Source organism: Enoplosus armatus, chromosome 4, assembly GCF_043641665.1.
Source record: "Enoplosus armatus isolate fEnoArm2 chromosome 4, fEnoArm2.hap1, whole genome shotgun sequence".
Classification (NCBI taxonomy): Eukaryota; Metazoa; Chordata; class Actinopteri; order Centrarchiformes; family Enoplosidae; genus Enoplosus; species Enoplosus armatus.
In genome coordinates this window covers 17,290,351-17,313,948 of record NC_092183.1, presented here as the reverse complement: position 1 = coordinate 17,313,948, position 23,598 = coordinate 17,290,351, and the positions used below count along the sequence as shown (strand labels likewise).

The window sequence follows — 23,598 nt, the reverse complement described above, 5'->3', positions numbered from 1 at the left end:
TGCTCTAATCTCCATCTACTTAACTGAAAGAGGGGTTCACTGTGTTGCTGCCAGTGCCCTCCTGGTTGTAATTAAAGTGTTTTATTTTGTAGGATGGATGAGATGTCAAGCAAAGTGATCCCAAGCTACAACAAAACTCATTATTGGCTTCTCATCCAATATTTGACAAACATCCAGATTATTCATAGAAGTGTCTATATGTCAGAAGACACTTTACAGGTTACAGAAGTGGTATGAAGCCCTCTTCTATAGAAGTCAATGTTGCCACTAATCTCCACACACCACTGAAGGCTCATTTTGTCATTATTAGAGGGGTCAAGGCCAAGAGCTCGCAACAGAAGGTTTTTATCATCTACATCACCTTCAACATCATCACCCCTACAAGTGATGCCATGGTCACATCACCGTGTCTCACATGAATAAATGTCCATGCAAGCAGCTTACAAGGACTTGGACTCACAGTTCCTCTCTGTGTTGTGAGATGAAGCTCATCCAGTTACAACATTCCCTTTTGTAATTTTCTTGCACAAAGTAAAATTTCATCAGCCCTGTTTCCAAATTAAAGGTCATTCTGTGACCTCTTACGTGTGTGTGCATGTGCTCTACAGAGAGTTAGATGGAGAGAAGTATTAATTCCTGTAATTATTGTCTCTGCGTGTTTGTTTATGTGAAAGTGGGCACAGTGTTATCCAGGGGGACGGAACAGGCCAGCACTGAAACAAGGGCCAGAGGGGAAGACGTAATGACTTATTATACACACAGCACAGCATCTAAAAAGAGAAGAGGCTGTTCAGCGCTGCCTGCTCGCTGCTGCGTGTGGGTGATAACATTCACTGAAGCCTGACCTATTTGATGAGGAGAACATATCCAGACGTGGCTACAGTGCAGGAACATCCACATGCCACAAAAGAGAACAAGTCTTTAAAACCTCTAAGGTTTCAGACTCACTGTCAGCTCGAGCTGTACCAAGGTCACTGCTTTGAGAGAGTGAATCAAGAGGCTGTAAATCATCACCACGCACAAAAAAACACATCAAACTACAAATAGATAAACTCAGGTGGGTGACAGGGGATCCACAGTAAACATCTCCACGAGGCATTGTGGGGCTGCGTTATGCAATCACCAGCATACAGATTATCCAGTCAAGTGACATGGTTGGCCAGAGGGAGGCGCGGTGCAGCCTTCGTCCTTCATTTGAATATAACAATTAACGGGGAAGTTTGTTTAAAGCCTGGTAAAGCACAGTGGACAGAGCAGACCGTCAACAACCAGGCGGAGCATTTACCAAGCTTTATTAGGTAATCTTGCAGAAGTCACTGCATGTGCGCCAACTTCACCACTGAGGTGAGATGAATCTTCAATAGATGAGGTGACTGCTTGCCGTGTGGCATACAATTTACTGTGCTGCCTGCACAGGCATTCTACAAGGTTCGTTGGGAGACTAACACCCCCTTTCTTCATCACACTGTGCGTCTCCTTCTTGGCGCTCTGAGCTGATCATCAGTGGAAGTGCTCCCGAGCTGCAGCAGCCCAACTGTGACATCCTTCCACTATTCAGTGTGTGCTCAGGCTGGCTGGCTGCTGCACAGGCACCATGGAGCAAAAATCACCGAAGGATGAGAGCACCGCTAAGGGACAAGAGTCTCTGTCCTACCAGCGGAGGATGTGGAAGAATTTCCAGGAGAAAACCAAGCCTTGGCTCAGTCCTAAACTGGGATCGGAGCGTCGGGGTGCCGGGGGCGCGGAGGGCAGCAAAAAGGAATCGGGGTTATGGATGTTTAAGAGGAAAAAGAAACAGTTGGACCGGGTGTTTTCGTCGTCCCAGCCGAATCTGTGCTCTACGCCGGCGCCTTTTGAAGGAGACAAGAAGTCCCTTGGAAGCGATGCGGTCCCCGGCACCAGCAGCGACGGCCAGCCTCTGCTACATCCCCTTGGCGCAGCTTCTGGGGCCACGGGGAGCAAACCCGAGCTGACGACGCACGGAAGCCCCAAACTCCCCGTGTCCCAGCTGATCATGTACCAGCAGAAGAGCTCCTCTCTCGGCTCGGCGTGCTTCGAGAAACTGGTGGTGGACACGGCCGCGGTGGTGGGAGAGGAGGAGCAGCTGCGTAAAAACGCAAGTGATTCTGTGAGTAAAGAGCATGTGGCAAATCACGCATCTGGTAGATTATCTGTCACTACCGAGTGGCCTAAGGCTATTACAAAAAATAAAATCCACCAGGAGGCATTGCTGTGGAAATTAAAGAAAGGAGACAAGTTTCATGATGATGGTGCTGCGACGTGCTCATTGCTCGTCATCATGTGATGCCCTCATCGATTTGCCAGCCCACAGCTTTCTTTACTCTGTCCTGTATGGGCCAGATGACTACAACCAATGCCAGTGTAGGTCTATGTGATCATCACCGACAACAAGCTAACATGAAAAACAGCTTGGTTTGGTATCATCATAGTCACCCCATGCATGCTACACATCCAGGCTGTTTAAGGCTATTTCAATTAAAGACTCCCTGATAGTGTTTTCTACACAGGTTACACGCTCTGATGTCATTGACAGCCTCCTTTTGTTTGCTCACATCCTTTGCTCCCAGTACAGGGATTGTCCCCTAGCTTCACAGTCCATCTGTCACAGTGTCCTTGCCTGTAGACAGAGGCTGCAACAGGCCCTTACCTGCTCAAGGGCTCATCATTGCCTTTCCTTTTCATGAAAAGTGGCTAGTTGGCAAATGGTTATTAGGCACACCACCAGCAGTCTTGGAGACAGTGATGGTAAGTATATTCCCACACAACTCAACATGCTGAGTCAGGGTGCCCTATAGGAGAAACGGTGTCAAAGGGATATGTCAGCTACAGTAGGCTTGTTGTGAAGGCTACATTCATAAAAATGACACACAGCCCTAAAGGTCTGAGAGAGGACTTGAAATTTTAACTCTGAGTCAAATCTCATGGAAAACACTGTCTGATTAGAGTAATAATGTAGTAAAAAATCTTTAAGATCATGCCTGGACTCACGCCTTGTTGATTGCAGTTCAGTTCACTGCTCCTACATAGGCCTAAGCTTTTCTGATATCAAATAGTACTGTCGATAGAAATAAAACTGAAGATACAGTACGTGGGCAAGCCCATAAGTGCATACTGTGTCAGAAGCAGCAGTTATTGCAAAGCTTTTCATCTCACCACTCTTGAAGTGTTCCAGACCTGCTTCTGAGCATCATCCAGATCGCTGTCTAAAAGTGATTTAACATATAAGTACACTTCTCCCCACTGAAGTTGGGGCCAAAGATCTCTTATCCATTAAATCTTTAGGAGAAGTGCAGTGCACTCAGCCGAAGAGGTAAAAGAAAGCAAGTATTAATGACCTCATAGAAATCGATCTTGCTGCTTCATCACAGCTCTTACCAGGTCGGTTACATAACACACAGAGAGATCTCACTTTGCCAAATAAAGTTTTAGCATTCAGGGTTAGACACCTCCTGTTGTTGCCATGTTTAGCCAAGCTTCTGTTGTTCATTCGTTGGATTTTCCACATAGCTGGCAAGAGGACAGCAGTGGAAAACACTACTTACAGTGCCAGCATCACCTTATCAGGTTATAGTACAGTGATAGACTCATGTGTTGTTAGCTTGACAGTATGCATGTATAACCACAGATGTAAGATATACAGTATGATCTATTATATTTAATAGGCAAAAGACGGCATGAGGTGATGGGCGATGAGAGGAAATAAAGGAGAAGAAGACAGATCAGACAGGGTTAGAGGTAATGAGAGGTGATGAGGGGATGATATGAGGTCAAATGAGATCAAATGAGAGATGACGATGGGATGTGTGATAAAAGAAGATGAAGAGAGAGGATACGAGAACAGATGAGATGAGATTAGACATGCTTTATTAATACCTGAGGGAAAATCAAGTATTAAATGACAATGAAGTCAGTGAAGTAAACAGTCACCATGCCAACACACAGGCACATAATCTAGCTAAAGATGTCAATGGTGGATGCATTTTTGCATGTGCATATTGGTGATGCACTTATGTGCTGCCTAAACACTTTACTAGACCAACAAGGATTATAACTCAAAGTCACACACTTTTACAGTCATCCAGCATTAGGTGACTGCATACAACCTCTCATTACTAAAATGAAAGCATAAAGCTCCAAGCCACAATGTCATAAATTACATAAGAATATATGGAACAGAAGCAAAATGTCATTTCACAGTTTGATTCGGGAAGTAAGTGAAAATTCTGCAAGTCATTTTATTACTGACTCAATGGAGCACATTCAACATTTGCTGTTTGCAATGCAGGGAAGTTAGATTTGAATATGTGCTTGTGTGTACTTCTGTATGTGCATGCAACACCTGCTGAAATAGAAAATATATCTATTTTTTAGTCTTAATCTTTCACTTTGAGAGGAGTTAGTATGGGTACTGTATTTATCATGTTCTTCCTCATTCTGTCTCTCAAATTGTACATTTTGCTTTAAATAGGATTTATCCCATTTTTAGGTTAACTGGTTTTATTGGATGTGAGAGGTTTCAATAAGTTTTTCATAAATGCGTGTTTGCACTGAAGCAAAGTGGGCCATTATCACCTAATTCAAGTCTGGTGTCACCCTCTGCTAACTTTATTAAATGTATACAGTATATCACATTGATGGATCAGATTGTCTCCAGCGCTTGTGTCAGTCGAGCTAAACTGGATTTCACACTCTTCCGGATTTCTCTGGTGTGGTCAGCTCTCTAACCTTCACTCTCAGTCACAGTTGGCCCTCTATCATCACCTGAATGATCTGCTAGAAGCCCAGTGTCAAGTACATTACTTTAAAATTATATTGAGCTGGGCAGCTTTATTTTTGATGTAGATACTTTACTCTGCCCTGAGCTTGCAACAACAAAGAATTGTAAATACAGGTCCTGAATTCCTGTGAGTAATAAACAATAACAACCAACAAACGTACATTCATCTATGTTATCTAGAACTCCATGTTTACTGAATGGAGAAGCAATTTAAGACACTGGTAAATAACTTCTTCACAAAAATTGCTTTTGGACTGCTACAAGACTGCTTTCTCTGTGGCCTGGGTTTTTGACCAGTAAGCCAACCGGAGCTGTACTTACATTTATTTCTTCCCATTCAGCCTACTGTGTTTCACAGGTTTCTACTCCTCATTGGGATTCCCTCTGGCTGTTTTTCTTCCTATATGCTATTGCAACTCTTCCATGTAATGTGACCCAGTGACTCCAAATCAATACAAAAATGTACTGATACACTAGAAATAAAAATAGAAGAAGCACTAAAATCCTAAAAGGAGTCACTGAGTCACATTACATGGAAGCTATTGAAAAAACGGCCATTATTTTCTATTAAAAATATTTATGTAAAATAAATTTAGTAAATGATTTACTCATTAGCAATCAACGTTTTTCAATTGAAAGTTTCACTAAAACAACTTCACCACGGTCAGGAACCTGATGCAAACTACACACCGGAATTAATTAGCTTAATTGGCTCACCGCAAAATTTTATTTCACATTAGAAAAGCTTTTTCTTGTGACTTAGTACAGAGGCCAGATACTACCGCACCTGGAGGTCAGAGGTGAATGAAGTTTATACTTTGGCGGCTAACTGTTGGCGTACCGTGTACCCACCGGTGCTTCGGTGCAACGAGTGACCCTGTTAACCTGCGACTTTCAGCCGAATGCATCAGTTGTTGTCGTAGTTACGGCAGCGGTTGAAAACAGCAAGAGATTTTTTTAGTTTTTCATCAAAACACACCTAGTCTTGTTTGAGGAAACGTGTCACATACTAACACTCAGTTAGTCATTTTGAGCGTTGCTTATCGTTACGTAATTTGTTGAAAACAGCTGTAGTAACTACGACAACACCAGACGCATTCGGCTGAAAGTCACCAGTTAATAGGGTCACTCCTGAAACCGAAACACTGGCTGCCTCTGCTGTCTGGACCGGTTGGGACATCAAACCGAGCCAAATCTATTCACAGCGTTAGCCAGTCCGTTCATACAAACGCGGAAAGCGTTGGTGAGTGCATTGTAGGGTTATTAGGACAGACACGGGTTAGAAAGTCAAGGCATGCTGCAAGTTATTTCCCCCACCATTACTTTTGTATCTTAGTTTACTACGATGCAGCAAGCAGCTGCCCCAGCCTTTACTGTAGTTGGACATGGCTTGATTTTCGGTGCCTTTTCTGCCTCGTGTGGAAACTTTTTTTCCACACTTACGGACATGTTCATCACTAAATGTCAAGGAGCCATGCTTCACCCATGCACGGGCAGCTGCATGCCCTTTGAGAGAGGCCTTATGAGTGCTGTAATGATCATCCTGTGACGGTTCAACACAGACGTTATTTAATGGCGAGTAAAGCTTTGGCATTAGTATGCGCTTCTGTTGTACAGTACAATACTATTTACACTGCATTCATCTTCATCAGCCTGCCTGCTCTTTTGTCACTTGAATTGTTGCTGTCAATGGTATTGAATAGTGGCTGTAATAAGACCAACTGTGTGTTAGGTAGGGCTGCATCCCAAACCAGACTAGTCGCCTGCTTAATTGGACATCAGTGGGATCAACATGTTGCTCTGGTTACCTTTGTTTCTCATGTCCAGTCAGTTTAGTTGTTTGTAGTTGTCATCGTCTCCATGTTTAACCATAGAAGAGAACCAAATCACGATTTTGTTTCTGAGTCTTTGTACTATTCCCATGAATATGCAATTAGTTTCACAACATGCAGCATATTTTTACATCTCTTTCAAACTAAACATCTAAACAAAACAGTCTATCTGAGAACAAATCTCCTGTCTCTATATTTTGTGCTGTTACTCTAAGACTCAGTACTCTGCTTCCAGTTCTCAGTCATCTCTTCCTCCTTTCTTCCTTCTGCTCAGCTCATATGGCGTACTTTAAAATATTTAACACTTATGAACCAGGGAAGTAGGTTTTTGTGTCACAGAGACTATACACTCACAACCTAATGCTAAATATATCAGATGTAAAAGATGTGTGGGGGGTATTTCCATTCATGGAATCGTCTCACAGACTAGGTGAATAGTAATGTTTGGAGATAATACACCTGTTTCTGGATGAACATGGCCTGGGCTGGTGCTTCATCCTTTTAAACCACTTGAAATGCCCAAGGTTTTAAACACTGCAGTATCTGAATAAGTATTGAATTAATAATCAGTCATACATTTACATGATTTGTGTGTCTTATTTAAACAAAATTGCTCACAAGGTTTACAAGTTATGTTAAGAAGTGAGTCTTGTAATCTTTATAAACCACTCTACATAGCTTGCTGATTGGTGCAGCTGCTGTAGCTCCATCTGGTGTGAGTGGATGTTTGCTGACTAAAATCAAAATAGCCCTGTTATAGTTTTTGGCAAGGCCAGACAGTTGATTAAACTGAAAGGATACCAGACTCATTAAATGTAGCTTACAGATTTCAGTACATGTTGCATATCAGATAATGTCACTCTGGGATGATTTTGATTATTGTCCTTTTAGTGACTGAAATGAGCCATATGTGTCTTACTTGTGACTGTTAACTGAGTTGTGTTGTGAGAACAAGATGGCCTTTTGGAAACAGCCTGTGGCATCGTTCTGGACGTGTTCTGATGGCATCTTAAATTAGGATTCATTACAGCCCAGGGGACCATCGGTTGTAACACACACTGACAAGCACATGATTGATGCTGACCTCGAAGCTGTCTGGACATTGTGAAGTAGAATTTTTTTTTTCACATTGGCAAAAGTATGACTGACACCGCTTGGGGATGTTGATGGGTTTTAGCTCTCACTTTGTGATTGAGTGTCTTGTAGTGCCCAATGTCTGCCTCCCACACATCCGAGTGTGCCGGTCTCTTTGCCCTGGAGACCTGTGACAGAGGATTCGAGTGGTTTTACCTGTAGACAAGTGCCATTGTGAGCAGCAAATTTAGATTTAATTTGAATTTAAGGAGATGGCTCAGTTGTCTGCTGTTTCCTAAATCCATCATGATGCTCTGCCTCAACGCTTTTGTGACTCTGCACGTTTTTTAATGGTTCATCAGATTCTTTCCATATTTTCCTTTTTAAAGATGTTTTTATCCATTATCTTTTATTCAGATTACTGGAGGAACTCAAGTAATTCTTGATGCTCTGCCTCAATGCTTTGTTTTAGCCATGGAACTGCTATGCTGTAAATTAATTCAAGTACTGATTGTGTGAAAAGTTTGAGTTGAAAAGTCAAAACTTTCAAAACTTCAAGAGAATTTCCTTTCGAATGCTGGTATGCTGCTTAATTGGCCACTACTGGAGGTTTATGACATTTTTATCTTATAAAATTCTGATAACATGCAACATTTAACAATCTCATAGTGAACCTTCCTGCAGAACAGGCTTATCATATGCTTAATTGTTGTCTTCCAAATGCTTGTTTTGTCTGAACAACATTTGAAATGCCAAAGGCATTCAATTAATAATGATTTAAGATACAGAAAAGCTGCAAATCCTCACTCTTGAGAGGCTAGAATGGACAACATTTTGATTATTACAGTTGTTAATTCATTTTCAGTTGTCAGCTGGATAAACTGTCTCTTGATCAGAAACACCCTTTTTCACTATTTTGAAGCTCTTCTCTGCCTGTCAGTCATTCAGTATACCTTCCCTGAATTATCTTTTCAGCAAGGTTACAAACCTTGTGTTTTTGTCAGTCATTGCCCTCAGTGATCCAAAAAAAATTGGTCCCCTTTTCCTTCCTTCCATCACTCCTCAGTATGTCCTTGAGGGATAACCTTACCTGCATTGTCTCTTTCTCTCTGATCTATCTCACATCAACCCTCCTCTGATCCCAGTCTTTGCAGCTCTGATAACGGCACTCTACCCTTACAAGAGCTTTCTGAGGACAAATCTAAAATATATCCCGGCCTGTCAGAAGAACAATCTGTATACTGCAAGATGGGAACTCTGCACTGTGACATTGTGTTACCCTCCAGCGTTGTTCTCTCCAGTCTCCGCCAGTCCTATTACACAGTCTCATACTCTCATGTATGAGACATGTACATGCAACTAAGGTATACATAGGCATGCATACCCATCCACTCACTAGTCTGAGCCCCTGAGTGTTATTGTAAACAAGGTTAAGCATGACAGTGCAGACTGCTAAATGACTCAGGAGTGCCGACACGCCTTCATGAATGGCAGCATTACACAAAGAGAGAAAAAGAGATTCATGAGGCTCTGTTATTACTCTCCAAACTGACGGAGATATCTGACTCCCTCCTTCACTTCTCTCTTAATACAACATAATGCCATAATCAAGCGTGCACAGTATGAGAATTTACTCTTGGTGGTGTGATGGCACAGCATGTGACAGGTGGGTTCAGTAATAAACTAGTCAAACAAAGGTTTATGGATAACTCGGAGAGACCTAATGTTATATCGATACATCACTTTGTACAAAGTGTTCAGTTCGCTGTTCAGGCTAACATTACTAGCTAGACAGTCCAATCTGTATTTTCTACGCCTGAGTATGGTCACATATCTGCAGCGATAAACACTCCTGTAGCAATACGTATTACTTAGACATGGTCTGAATCTGCAGTGAGAGGCTGTCTGAACGCTGTGGGGAGAAGGACTCACCTTCCAGTCTGGCTTTGTCTTGTTCTGCTAAACAACACTTTCAGGTGATGCCGTAGTAAATTTAATGTTTGAAGTTTTATACATACCTGACTTCAGCTGAACAATGTCGGCACACAGTTTGACACTAATCGTTGTCCATTTTTGCTCTCACTAACTGGGAAACTGTAACGCTCCCATACAGTGGATCTAAATGTTATAAGAGGATCCACCTGCTCTGGTCTGTCATTTGTGAGAGAGTGCCATTCGGATGCAGCGACACTTCATGAGCTTGACTAAACTGGCTAACCCGGGCTACAGCAGATAGACAACAACTGGTGCACTGTGTCTGCCACTTATTGTATCCTTCTCTAACCTCCAACCCTGACACTCTTGAAATTTAACAACCTAGCAAGCTTTTATAAGGTGGTCGGATGCACAAGATGAAAGCAGGGACAAACCCAGGCGGACGGAGACAGACAGCCAACAATAATATGGCAGTGGCCATTCTTTCTGGACAAAACAACACATGGTGACCAAAGGCTGCGGGATGTTTTTCCTACTCGTCATGCTAATTAAACATAGATCATTTGCAACTCAATGTAGACCCCACATCCTCAGTGGTGAGTGGATATTGAATATTTGCAAATGAGCTTCCCTGTAGCATAGATGAAGCTGTTCCAATAGTCTCTGAGTCATAAGTGTTCCTGCAGCCCATTAAGATCAATATGGGAGCATGGCTGTACATTGGATGTACTGGATATTAAGAAATGTGTGCCTCATTTAATTCCAGTTAATGATTGGGTTCCCTACGCAATGTATGCTGCACCCTTTTATAAATGAGCATGAGTATATCCCATTGTACCTAAAAACCAACCATTGGGGTTTCACATTAGCCTCGTTAGTACTCATCTACTAAACTCAAACCGTCCCAAAACAAATTATCCTGACAGTGGTCTGCAGCTCTGTGCTGATTATAGAATTGTGTGTCCTCTCCGGAGCTTACATTTGCCCTGAATAAGGGCATCACATTGAATAAAATAAGTGGTATGATGCCTAATGTCACCTTTGTTTTGCTTCCTAGAATCATGTTGTCAGATCTGCAACTGATCAAGCTTCTTCATGACTTATTATGAAGAAGCTTGCTATTAGGCTAAACAAAAATAAGTAGATATAACATGAACCTAGTTGCACTAACTGAAGTTGCCATGCTTAATGAGGCCAAACAAGAATAGCATAGGAAAGGGGCATTTAATTGTAGACCTATAACTGTTACTGATAAAATAATTAAGCCAAAAAGTGCTTTCATATTTCAGGGAACAGAATTCTTGTTCTCCTGTTAGCAGATTACAATCTTCCATTTTGACAAGAGTTAAGTAGATCTGCCCCTTTTGAATTTGAGAGAACATTTCTATGTGTCTGTGGGGTTTCCTGGGAAGTCATTGTAATTAGTTGAAAAGCCATTGTATTGATCAAGAGAGAGAGAGAGCAATACTGACTGAGACTGAAGGAGAGTTGCTGATACTGGAGTAGAGAGTGAGTAGGGGAAATATTTGCAAGAGGAAGCCATTTATTTAAACACCCACCTCACCTATTTTCCTTTGGACTTATTTTCAGTAAAGCCCAGTATTCAGTGAATTTGGTAGTTACCGAGCAGCTGTAAGACTGACTTAGACTAGATCTTGTCTGCCAATTTCCACTTGGTGTGAAAAACTGGCCTCTAGAAATGTTCCAATACAAATGGGCACCTTTTTAAAATGTGGCTGAGCTGATTTCAGCTTTCTTTCTACATGGATTTACTTGTGGGTGTGCAATGACAAACCCGACAACATTAGTATCTTGTTTGCCTTAATATCTCTTTTGTTTGTTTAATAGATTAGGGCAAGGGTTAGGCTAGGCTTTTGTGTAAGTGTGTCTGTGTCTCTGGTTGTTTGGGTTATTGTTCTTGAGTTGATAGACTGTGAGATATCCATAGATTTACCACCAGATTAACAGGGTTTATGTTGAAGTTCGTCTGAATCCATAGTGAGTTGTTCAGTTTGCTCAAGGCAAACCTAAATGTCTTTCTAACTCTACAATTAGGGGCTAGGCTATAGCTGAGGGCCTTGGTCTATTAACTTTATAGATAACACTTAGCAAAAGGAGTATACTTTCACTTTCATTTTAATCCCTTAACTGATGCCTGGGGTTCATTTATAATGAGCAAAACTGTGATTTAAGATAATATTCCTATATCACCAGAATATAGTATGGAGTACAAATGTCAGGGTAAAACAAATGTAATTAATTATTCATGTACCAAAATAGTGCAATGCCACTAGAAGAAATGTATGGCAGAAAGGATTTTTGTTTTGTTTTTTTTTAACTTCGTAAGTGCACAGGAAAATATGGTAGGACAGGTCATATCAACCATGAGAGTTTGTGGACTTGGACCCCATCCAAGCCCATCCTGTTTTTCTATTATTATTCACATGAAACATACAGGACCAACACAACAGATAAGACAATGTGGCAAATTCAATTTTCTTACACAGGTGATAAAAGAGATTCAGGCCAGCTCAACTCAAACAGCTATTAGATTCTTTGCCTGTTGGCTTGACATCCCATCATGGAGCAGACAGACAGCCTGCAGACATGACTGCTGCTGTGCTGATACATTGGTGTGGAAGGATGCACCTCATCATGGCTGAGCAGAGCTAGATATAGAGACAATTTCACATGAAGGCCTGTTTTGTTTGAGCACCCTGCATGTCGGATGTTATGAAAATCACAGTGGTGACAGACAGAGAAAGCCTGCTGATCTGTACAGTTTTTCATGAAGCACATGTTCAGTGACACTATTTTAACTGATTGATAATGTATGATATAGTGTGAGAGGTCAATATGATTATAAATCTGGTCACATGAGGTTTTCTTTAAACATTTCTTACCACACTGTTTTTTTACATGACTTATTTTGTTAGTGGCTCATCACAAAGCCTGGAGGTTAAATGTGTACGCGTGTGTGAGTGGTGGTGGTGTGGGGTCACTTTAGGCTCAGTGCCCAGTGATCTATACAGCCAGCCAATGTCACTTGAATCTGACTTTCCCCTTTGAGAGACATTTGCCTTTTTCTCTCTGTGGGATGTTTTAAAGGAAATCAAAGGATACGAGAAATACTTCAGGGACTTACAAGCATGTGACAATGACAGTGACAATGTTGTACTTTATAAGGCCACACAATATCTCTTTATACTCATTTAGAGTTGACCTTTAGAATTGGCCATAATATAAAAATTCAGAATAAGCTTAGTTGCTACCGTCCTTTTTTTTAAACTGCAAATGCACTTGTATGGATAAACATGGAAAACCTATTCAGGAACAGCAATGGTGCAACTGTGCATACTGCAGCTAATGTGTATTTTTTGCTCTCCATGTCTGCATTATTTATATTACAGGTCTTCTGAATTCAGTGCATTAGATAAATTACAGCTAATGGTCTTAATTTAGGTCTTTAGAGTCACTCAGTCCCTGAAGGCCCATCAGTTCATAAATGCTCTCTGTGAAGCCGTCATCTTTCTGGGGGTATGGTTTTGTTCAGGGCTCAGACTGTGTGAGAGCAACATAATTCTGGTACATGATCATCACATTAGCAAAGTGTTATCCACAGCAGAGAAAATAGCAGACAGCAACATCACTCCAGTATTTCTGTGCTTTCATTCTGTGTCTGCATGCAGACTGTGGATCAGCTGATGGTCAGCTCAGCCTGAAACTGACAGCATGAAATCAGTGTCTATTAGAGAGAGAAGTGATGGTTTGTATCAACCTGAACTGCACTTTACTGGCACAGCTGATCTTGCTACTGAATTGAATTTGGCTGGAGCTTAGAAGGGACTTAGTGCCACCTACTGGTGCAAAGCTGATGTGGATCTCTGGAGAGAAGAGAGAGGAAATTGGCAGGATATGATTAGAGAGATTTTTGGCAGGCTGGATGGATGTGATGCTCAGCTTTCCACCAGTGGTTCTATCAAATCAAGGCCACTTTCTGCACACTCTACACTGCTTTCTGCGCACCGTGCACTCTCTGTGAGATTAAAAGGCACTTGTACAATAGCTTTAAAACAAGTTACTGTCATTGGACATCATTCGTATACCAGTCTCTACATCGGTGAGGTTAAGTAATTCTAATGAATAAGAAAGAATGACTGCATTTGGTGTTGTTTTTTTTCTGAAATGTGGTTGTAACCTTATTTAGGTATTTTGTTTATCAAACTGGCTTACAGTCAAATAGGTCAGGTTAGGGGTTAAAAAAAGTTACATGTTCTGTAGATGTGTGATCTGTAAAAGTGTTATTTTCCTCTATTTCATGTCTGTAAACTGAGACTAGCTTTTCTTATTATCTACTCCTTTCTGTAGTTCATCCTTTTGTCTTCAGTAAGTGGTTACATTTATAATCAGGCAGGAAAAAACAGGTGGGATGTTCCTTATCTCTCATGTACATTCAAATATATCAATTTGTACTTTATGACTTTCATCGCGAAGAGGGATGTAGTAGTTTATTTTGTATTAAATTTAAATCCCCCATGCATGTGTGTATGTTCACATGCATTGTCCATACAAGCAGGTTGTATTTGTGTGTACAATTGTTGGTTACACAGTAAGGATTTGTGGATGATTGCTAAAATAAGTGAGTGTTCTTATTCACACAAGAGTCCAGTCTCAGTGTGGTGCGAGCCTAATCCCATGTGTCGGACTGTATTTTGAGTACTACAGCTGCCAGGCTCAGGCTGATTCACTGCTGCGTTTCCTCTCCACTATGAAGATCTTGTGGGATTAGCTTTCCTTTTGCTGCGTTTGTCCTCAGAGCACCCACTAGAAAATCATTAATCTTAAGAAGTCATTTAAATGAGCACTTATTTTTGTCAGTTGATTAAAGTCACTTCAGGTTAAATGATTTCAGTTGTTTCCACTGGGCATTCATGTATCACAGAATATTCATGAATCAAATTATATTTTCATGTTAAAGGAATCTTAATTATACAAATGTGTTTTAGATTGATTAAACCTGAAAGTCTGAAACCTCTGGTAGGATCCTTTGCTTGCCTTAGGACTAAGATTGTAACTCTGAATAGAAAACTGTGATTTAAGATTGACATTTTCTGAAATTTTGATGAAACTTGGATGCTTTCAGATGGATGCGTGTTCAATTTTTTTTCTCCCTGATAGATAAAAGTTAATGTAGGCGTCTGGAAACATTTGATCCGTATCTCTGCCATACATTTTGGGCAACAGAACTGTTCTCCCTTGTGAACTATTGACTGTATCTAACAACTTAAGATTCTTTTTGAAGAACATAGGACCTTAGTGGTGTAGTGTTTTTGAGGTGGGAGTAGGATGAGGATAGTATCATTTTCCACCACTGACCAACTCATAAATCACACTGCAGCACCAACACACTGCAGAGAGGGAGCGATAGCCATCGTTCTCATCATGCACAATGTTTTATTACTGAATATAACACTCAATACTCAAATTCTTGGATGGAGTCTATCAGTTCTAATCTCTCCTGTTTATGAGGATTAAAAAGGTCACTGAGATACATAGTCTAGGTAATTAATGGGGAACAATGTTTATGCTGTTTCATGTTTTTATTTAAATCATCACTGTACTGAACTGGTGCATGTTTCCAGATTTTGATATTTTGGGCAGATCATCACAATTTTAAAAAATACAATGAAAACTTAAAATGACTTGTGCACTGATTTTCACTAGTTTCTTATAAAAATGTGGAGCCTACAAACACTGCACACACACACACACACACAGACACATATATATATATATGTGTGTGTGTGTGTGTGTGTGTGTGTGTGTATGGGTGAGTCAGGCTTGTTTCCAATTCCCATCAAAGGCCTGTCAGCTGCTCTGTGTTGTGCTGGAGTCTCCACCTCCAACAGGTGGCTGCTATTTCTAAGTCATGATTATGACCACGGGCCATAGTCTCTATAAAAAGGCTTGCCACGTCACAGCATTACTTATCATTTCACTTAATTTCATTTCATTCTTTGCCGCCTGTCACTTTCACTCTACCTCTATTTGTCTATTTGTCTTTCTGTCTTATCTCCATCTCACAATATTTCTCTTCAATGTCCATCTCAAAGACAAATAGCAGAGATGTTGAGGAGTCTATACTAAGAAGTGCGAGGAGGGTCGTATTCCTGTTCATCCTGGCAGGCTCTCAGTGGAAGGCACGTTCATCCACAAATGTGTTAATTCACAGGTCTCACATTAGTGTGCTGCACCCTCTCTGGTGACGTCTGAAGCTGTGAGCGGAGGCAAGGATTCCTGTTCCCATTGATGTGCACATCTGCTGTTGACACACCAGCTGACATTACTTTGGGAGAGACACAGACACACATATTGCCCATTAACTCTGTCCCTCTCAGACAGTCAGAGGACTGTAGTATGTTGCTGTGAGAGACATCGGACTGTTTACAATCTCATCCATGAGCTCCACAGAATTAGGGGTGAGTTTCATATCACATTGATCACATTATCTCTGACTGTGATTTATTATGAAGCTAGTTAACAGCATTATCACTACTTATACAAAACTAGAATGTTATTTTATATTGTATCTGCACTGTAAACTGATGCAACGGAAACCAGTTTTGATGAATAACCAAAACAAAATAAGCATCTATGAGCTAACAAAAGTTTAGATGAATACAGTTTGAATCCTATCTCAAAGTTTGACATTTAGTTAAATACATTCTTTGTTTCAACACATTTGACAGAAAATGGTTTCCAATTAAACACCAGAGAGCCTTCCAAATGAAAATGAGATTTCTGTGGATGTGATATGTTTATAATTACTTCGCTTTACCTTATTGACAGGACGGCAGTGACTCACCACAGACAGAGCACACCCTCACCCAGCTCAGTGGTCTTTTTATGTCCTTGCGTGTAAAGTCATGCGCCCTTACATGTCAGAAATACACACATCAATATGGATGGGTTTCAGCCTTCAAGAGGTCTTGCATCACAAATGGAGCTATTTGTTTGTTGTGTTTATGTAACAGATTATATTGTTTCTGTAGCAGATACTACAATATACTGTGTTCTGCAAAAGGATAACAGCAGAATCTGTTGTGTGTGAGTGCATGCTCATGCATATCATTTCATTCTTATCAAGAGAAATGTCAATGTTTCTATTGGGAATGCTGAAAAACCATATGAATACCTGAATCAGAGCATGCAGTAGATGACAGTTGTACCCATCAGACATTTCTGTGACTGAAATCTGTGATCATTTGAGAGAGAGAGAGAGAGAGAAACTTTATTTAGTCTTTTTTATTATTGATTAGCAGTGCGACTGTGAAATGTCAGTCATCGTCTGGAAACTGGAAATTTTGCTTTTTATCAGCCATCTGTTCTTCCCTGTCTTTCTGTCTCTTCATCTGCTTTAATCATAAAATCTCTCCTGCTGCTCATACTCATTTATTCTCTTTGCACACCACGGCATTGGCAAAATACAGTATTAATTCAAGTAAGAAGGTTTATATCCTTATTTTTTAAGTGCCAGTGTGAACCTGCTGTTAGCTATATGTGTATATATGAAAGCAATGTTCGTTTGCCTGTATGGGGGTGAATATTTTGGATCTTCCACCTCTGCTGTACATATATAGCAGTCCAGTACACTACATCAATGGCAAATACCATTTATATCACCCCACACTGTGTCCATAAAGTATAGCCTGTACACTGGACAAGGGGGTTGAACATGAACATCCTAAAATATCACCACAATCCAGTTTTGTCACTAGAAGAGACCAGTTTCATCCTCTGGTTCGATAGCAAAAGCTGCCTCCTTGACTGTATCAGTGCCTCCTTAAAGAAGACCCCTGTCATACTTTCAATTAGGGTTGTCCTCACCTTAAGACGTTTCATTCATCTAATACTCGAGGATTGTTTCGACTAGTTGGCCAACAGTGTACTCACTGATTAGTTGAGAGGGACAGTCCTGCCTTGTAATGTCACCGATGTACTGCTGATGTAAAATGTGTTTTCGGTGAGATGAGAAAGAAGGTCCTAATCATCAAACTTTAGGGCACCTGGGGCAAGGACAGTTTTCATAATGAAGGCTTGTAGGAGTAGAGTTTTTTTTTGTAATTATTGAAGCGTTCACAGGGTTTTGATAGAGCCGTGTGGAGGTATGAATGTGCATGTGGGTGCTGTTCTAATGAAAGAGGATGAATCACTGGGTGAAAGTTGTAAGGTTTGCTACTACAGTCACTCAGGTTTGGAGTGTGGGCTTCGTTCCAGGTCTGGATTGAAGGCTGCTGTGATGACACATAGTGTGGGGGAAGAATCCCAGGTTGTTCAAGGAAAAGCCTATCCTATACTAAAACTTGTAAAGTAGCTATTTTGATGACAGTGTTTTTTTCTGTTTTCTTGGATAACGTGCAAATATAGGTATTTTGGTATCTGCTGCAAATATAGATAATGTGATGTGACGTCGAGCTACTTCCAGTCCAGCTACAGCTACAGCAGAAAACAATGATAAACGTCAGTCACACGCAATCAAAGAGTGAGGAGGGTTTTTTCATAGCTCGCAGTTTTGCACCATTGTTAAAATTGTGTACAGGGAGAAATCACCAGGAGGAGTCGGAGATACTGGCTTCTCCAGTGACAGTAGGCCAGTTGACAATAACACATGCACCCACAGCCATACTGTAGTGTTATGTCATTATGATATTAAGAATGTCTTGTCATTGTAATCAGGGTCGAAACACCAAACTGTAGTTAATAGATCTATATCTGTGTAAGATAATTTAAGGACATATTTTTTGTCTAGGTTTTCCAGGAGAATGTAGGCGTATACTATTGAACTTTGCTGTTAATAACTTGTCTTTTTTAACAAAATCAAAAGGGAAAGGAAAAGTCAATGTCAAGGGTTGTGAACTTGTAACAGTAGACCAAGTAAGGAAAAGGCATTTGACCCACACATCAGAATCTTCTGCCCCTGCTGAAAATTACAGCTTTAGGTGCATTAGAAAAGTATGGAGCGCACGATCCTCGCGCACGGATGAGCTGAGTGCATGTACCGAGCTCAGTCACGATGCGTCTGCAGCAGAAATTAACCAAAGGGAACAGAGAGTGATTCAGAGTTCAGCGAGAATAAAGAATTAAAGGAGACATAAGGAGACTTAAATAGGTAATTTGCCTTTAACTTCCCTCATGGACTACCTCATTTGAATTTTAGATTCATTTAGGAAATTATGAAATATTTTGGTGCTCAATCGTTGTTCTAAATCACATTGTGAACTGAGCAATGTTATGTTCCAGAAATCATCCAACACATTCACAGCCTCAAGACACCTGCTCATGTGGTTTGAAAGTCAGAATTAGCTTTGTTTTTAATGAGGTCATGACCTCTGTCACCTGTTGCCTCTGCTTGAATTACTTTTACCAGCAACTCACACGAACAGGAAAGACACAGTTTCAACTTCAGTTTATTTACAGTTCAACACATACAAAGTGTCTCTGCACACTTTACAGGTACAAATATAAACATCAGGCACACAGCTGTGAGACCTGTACAAATATATACATACACACAGCCAGAATCCCAAACATACACTCACAAAGGTTAATAGAACAACAGGAGATGATTCAAACTGACAATATATACAATTGAGGAAACTAGTTATCAACATGGAAATCAGTTGAATGTTTTACCCAGCCAGTTAAACTAGAAGGCACCATAGCAAGAAAAATACACAACAGAGCCTTCAACATTTTCTTATTCTGTATGTATAATACTGTATGTGGTGTGTTTATTCAGTAACACAGTCTCAAATTACTTGAGGCGAGTCTTGAGAGTGACAAATACAGGTTCATTTTAACCCATAGTTTTCCTCCTCATGTCCTCTATTTTGGGTGACCAGTTACTTTCATTTTGTCTTCACATTTGTCTTTGCGATGCTGAATGCAAATTGGCAATCTGGCGAAAACAGAAGCTGTCCAAGGATACTGACAGCTCAAAGGAGCAAGGAGACGAAGGGGCCAGACAGAGGGTTGGGCACTGAATCGACACAGTCAGGAGGGTGGCAGTAGTACAAGTGATAAGCAAGCAAAGTCAAGTAGGGATAGAGGATGGGAGAGAGAGAAAGACATGGACAGAGACAAAAGTAAACAGCAGTGAGATGAATCCATCTATAGATCCAGGGGAAGCAGTGATTCTCCCAGGAGGGGGTATGCTGTGTCTGGCCTGGTTCCCAGTGTGTGCCTCGTCTGTTGGCAGCCACTGGGGCTACTCAGCTTTTAACTAGACTATGCCCTTTGTACATAACGGTATCCCTTTTATCCTTCCTCTGCCCTGACTTCTCATCTCTCACTCTCTGTCTTATTTCTCCTTTTGATTTCATTTGTACCACCTTTATTACTACCATTTTCTATATTTTTTTTAAAGTTGCATCTTCTATTATTTCTGTAGGGTTACTGGGATGTTTCTGTCTTACATCATCTTGCTCTGTATTAGTACTGATTAGGGTGGGGCCATCATCGACCACTGAGCCCTCTACCATCTTAACATTGTGATTTAAAAGCCCCCCACACACACACACACCCACCAAGTAGATTTTCATTTTGGTGAGTAAAATCTCATCACTGAAAGTGCAATTAAAGCTTTGTGAGTAAAAAAACAAAAAGAATAATTTGTCGAAACATTTAGTGCCACACTTTAAATGTGTCAACCCCAAATGAAAGATGGGTTTATTCTAATGATTAAAATAGCTCCTTGCGCCTGATATACTAAAGAAAAAGAGCTTATTTAAACACACCATTTACCGCCCAGTGAAAGCATGTTTTAATTTAGGTGAAAACATGAAAATTATTTAAAAACCTACCTGGTTTACGCCCGCCTTTAGTAAATCAGGGGGTGGGTCTTTATTTGTATTGCAAAACTAAGGATTAAAAGTTACAGACAGCGCAAACTCTCTCGTTCTCTCCTCCCTCGTTAGGCCAAAATCCAAAGTACTGCCAGATGGGCAAAGTGGTACTGTTTTTAGCAACCAAGTTTGTTAACCCTTTAACACAGAGTGTGTCGCTGGCGACACGTTTGCACAAGCGCACTTTGGATTGGAAAAATTCCAACGGTTTCTGAAAGCTGAGATGTTGCGCTTTACAGCCAATATGCTGTCATTACGGTAATTTCACTCACGCCTCTCAGTCAAAATAAGGAAAAAAGTCCAGGGCTTAGGTTTTAAAACCTACAATTATATCATTTTCCATTGCATGACCATTATTTTATCTGAATGCGCCCTGGTTACGATAGCGTTTAACAGCTGTTAAATTTGGCGACACACTACCACACTGTTAAAATGCATAATGGGGATTGTCTAATCTGTGTATCAACATAGTGAAATGGTGAATGAGAGAATGTGGTGCATATGTGTCTGTGTGAGTGAGTATGTGTGTCGTGTGTGAGCTACCCGCAGTAAACAGATATTATATTTGGGGAAATGAGATTTATTGGTATGGGTTTAGTTTTCAGTATTGGCAGGTGTCCCGAGTTGAGATTTTGGAATCAGTATCGGGAGAGAAAATTGAAAAATGAATAATCAGTTTATAGTTTAATCTGCACTCTGCTCGCAATCACATCATCTTGCAAATACACACTTATTTCAGTTATCAATTTTCAGTCATCTAATGATTAAACTTTGTACACAGATCTAAGAGAAAGATGTATCATAAACAATGAGTGTGTGGGTGAATATGCAGAGGACTCCAGGCAGTATCTCTCTCTGACACACACATACACACACACACACACACACACACACACACACAGAAAGCTAAATAACTTTTTGATGCTTCTGTAGTTCCAAGATCCAACAAACAGAGACCTCAGATGCATTAAAACAGAATATGATTATGATAAGAACAGGAGAAGGAGAAAGGGAATTGCTGAAGAGTGGGAACAGCAATAATCAGAAAAGGACAGAACTGGGTTAAACATTTGTGTGCCACCTGTACCGAGCGACTTGTGGTTAGCTCATCTGTTTCCTGCTGGGATAGAGATTGGTTGATCCCTGCAATTGTATACAGAGCCTACTCCAGGTGGCTGCTTTACATTTGTTTAATTGATTATTGATTTGAATTCTAGAGTAAATGTCACAAGCTTGCTACGAGGTATGGGGTACGAAAATAAATAAATCAGTCTTTGTCTCTGTGTGCTTGTCTTCCAGCTGATAAAACCTGTACCTCTTCCACTGATAACGCTACAGTAGAAGTGGGAGAGGAGAGGCTGGCAGAGGCTCCACTGTCACTCATGTCAATCATTGTTTATGACTGAAACATTAAGTGCGCAGATATGTGTGTTTTACTGATGTTGTGCTGTGTGTATTTCTGTGTGTATATGTGTATGCTCTGAGATGTGTGGTGAGTAATGAGCAGACAGATGGTGCACACTCCAGGGTTCGGTGGTGCAGACATGCCAACAAGGCGTTGCATGGCTGTGTTTGTTTATCTCATATGTGTGTGTGTAGAAGAGAAACAACCTCACACATTTTATAAGGGCATATAGACTACATTTGTGTGTGAAGATGGTTGTTTGTTTTTTACCTCAAGAGCAGTGCTGAGAGGTTTAGGTGTTTACACAAACATGAAGCCGTACAGACTATAGCCTCAGTGTTCTCTAAATATACATGAATGTGCTCAACTACAACTACAAGTGCATATGCACATGCACACATACTGTGCTGTACATCCCGTTATTTTCTCTGAGCCCCACTGGTCTTGGTTATGTCATTTCAAAACCTGTCAGAATTGCTTTGGCTTAAGGAAAGTGTGCTTTATTACTGAGCGCACTGAGGCGGCAGAAACCATTTTGTTTTTTTTCTTGAGAGATCCGGGCCAATTTTAGTCCGCTTTTTCTGTAGCACTCTAGACTGTGAGGATGAGGTGTGTTGTGTTGGATTGAACTCAGCAACTGAAGTCATAAGACCTGCTGACAGACACAACGCCGAACAAGCCTCATGCAACAGCACACATGAAAGGGACAGCTGTCGTGTCCTGGGGTCTGACTCTATTGTAATATAAGAACGTGCACTCACTGACGTGGACGCACGCCGCTCCCTCTTTACTGTGCCTCGACAGAGTTTTGTCGTGACTCTGCAGAGCTGTCGGTGCCAGGAAGCAGAGTGGCACCTCCATGCTGTCGTGCCCCCTGACTGGCCTGGCAGTCACACTTTTTTACTTCCTAAATGCAAAGAGATCAGAAAGATGTTACAGAAAAGAGTGAAAAATATTCCCTGTTGTGTGAGCCTCCCAGCATTTCCTTACTTTTCTTTTTGCTATCAGGTGTTATTTTTTTGTATTTCCAACCCCCTTCTTCTGTGTCATTCTCGTCGATCCATCTGTTCTCGTGACTGCGATATCTCAGGAACGCCTATAGGGAATTTCTTCAAATTTGGCACATCGTTGGTCCGACAATTGATTGGTGACAATTTGACTCAAAGGTCAAGGGTCATTGTGACCTTTTTAGCCATAATTTAAGAATGAATTGGGCTATTCCAGATTTCACACACATGACTTGACTGGGACGACACAATGAGTAAACAATAACTCGCACTGTACGGGCTTTCCTCCATCTTGCTCATTCTGCCTTTCACTTCCTGCCTCATTTTGAATTTCAAGCGTCATTGGCATCCCGTGACTGCAAACAACATATTGGAGCGCGGCAAGCTAATCGTGATCCTGTGAGTGAGTTTCACCTACAGCTCATAGAGAGGCTTCGCATCTAAAACTGCCAGGAGAAAACAAAAGCACCACGTTTTGTGTAGCTATACTCTATAAGAATCCATCTTTACATACTAATCAAGTACATATGTACCTGTTTAGTCAATACGGCTATGATAATCCTTCATGTATAATGTACAATGTATATTCACTGGACTCATACATATGTATCATCAATATGGTGATAACTTCCATTTAGCTTCA

At 40.9% G+C, this 23,598-nt stretch overlaps 1 protein-coding gene across 1 annotated transcript in view; it reads left to right on the top strand.

Moving 5' to 3' along the window:
• Positions 1–1,594: 1,594 nt before the first annotated feature.
• Positions 1,595–23,598, top strand: part of mctp1a (multiple C2 domains, transmembrane 1a) — a 127,894-nt gene continuing 105,890 nt past the window's right edge. Inside the window, exon 1 of the mRNA XM_070903624.1 lies at positions 1,595–2,128. Within this exon, the coding sequence (XP_070759725.1) occupies positions 1,595–2,128 (534 nt within the window). The remainder of the gene's footprint in view (positions 2,129–23,598) is intronic.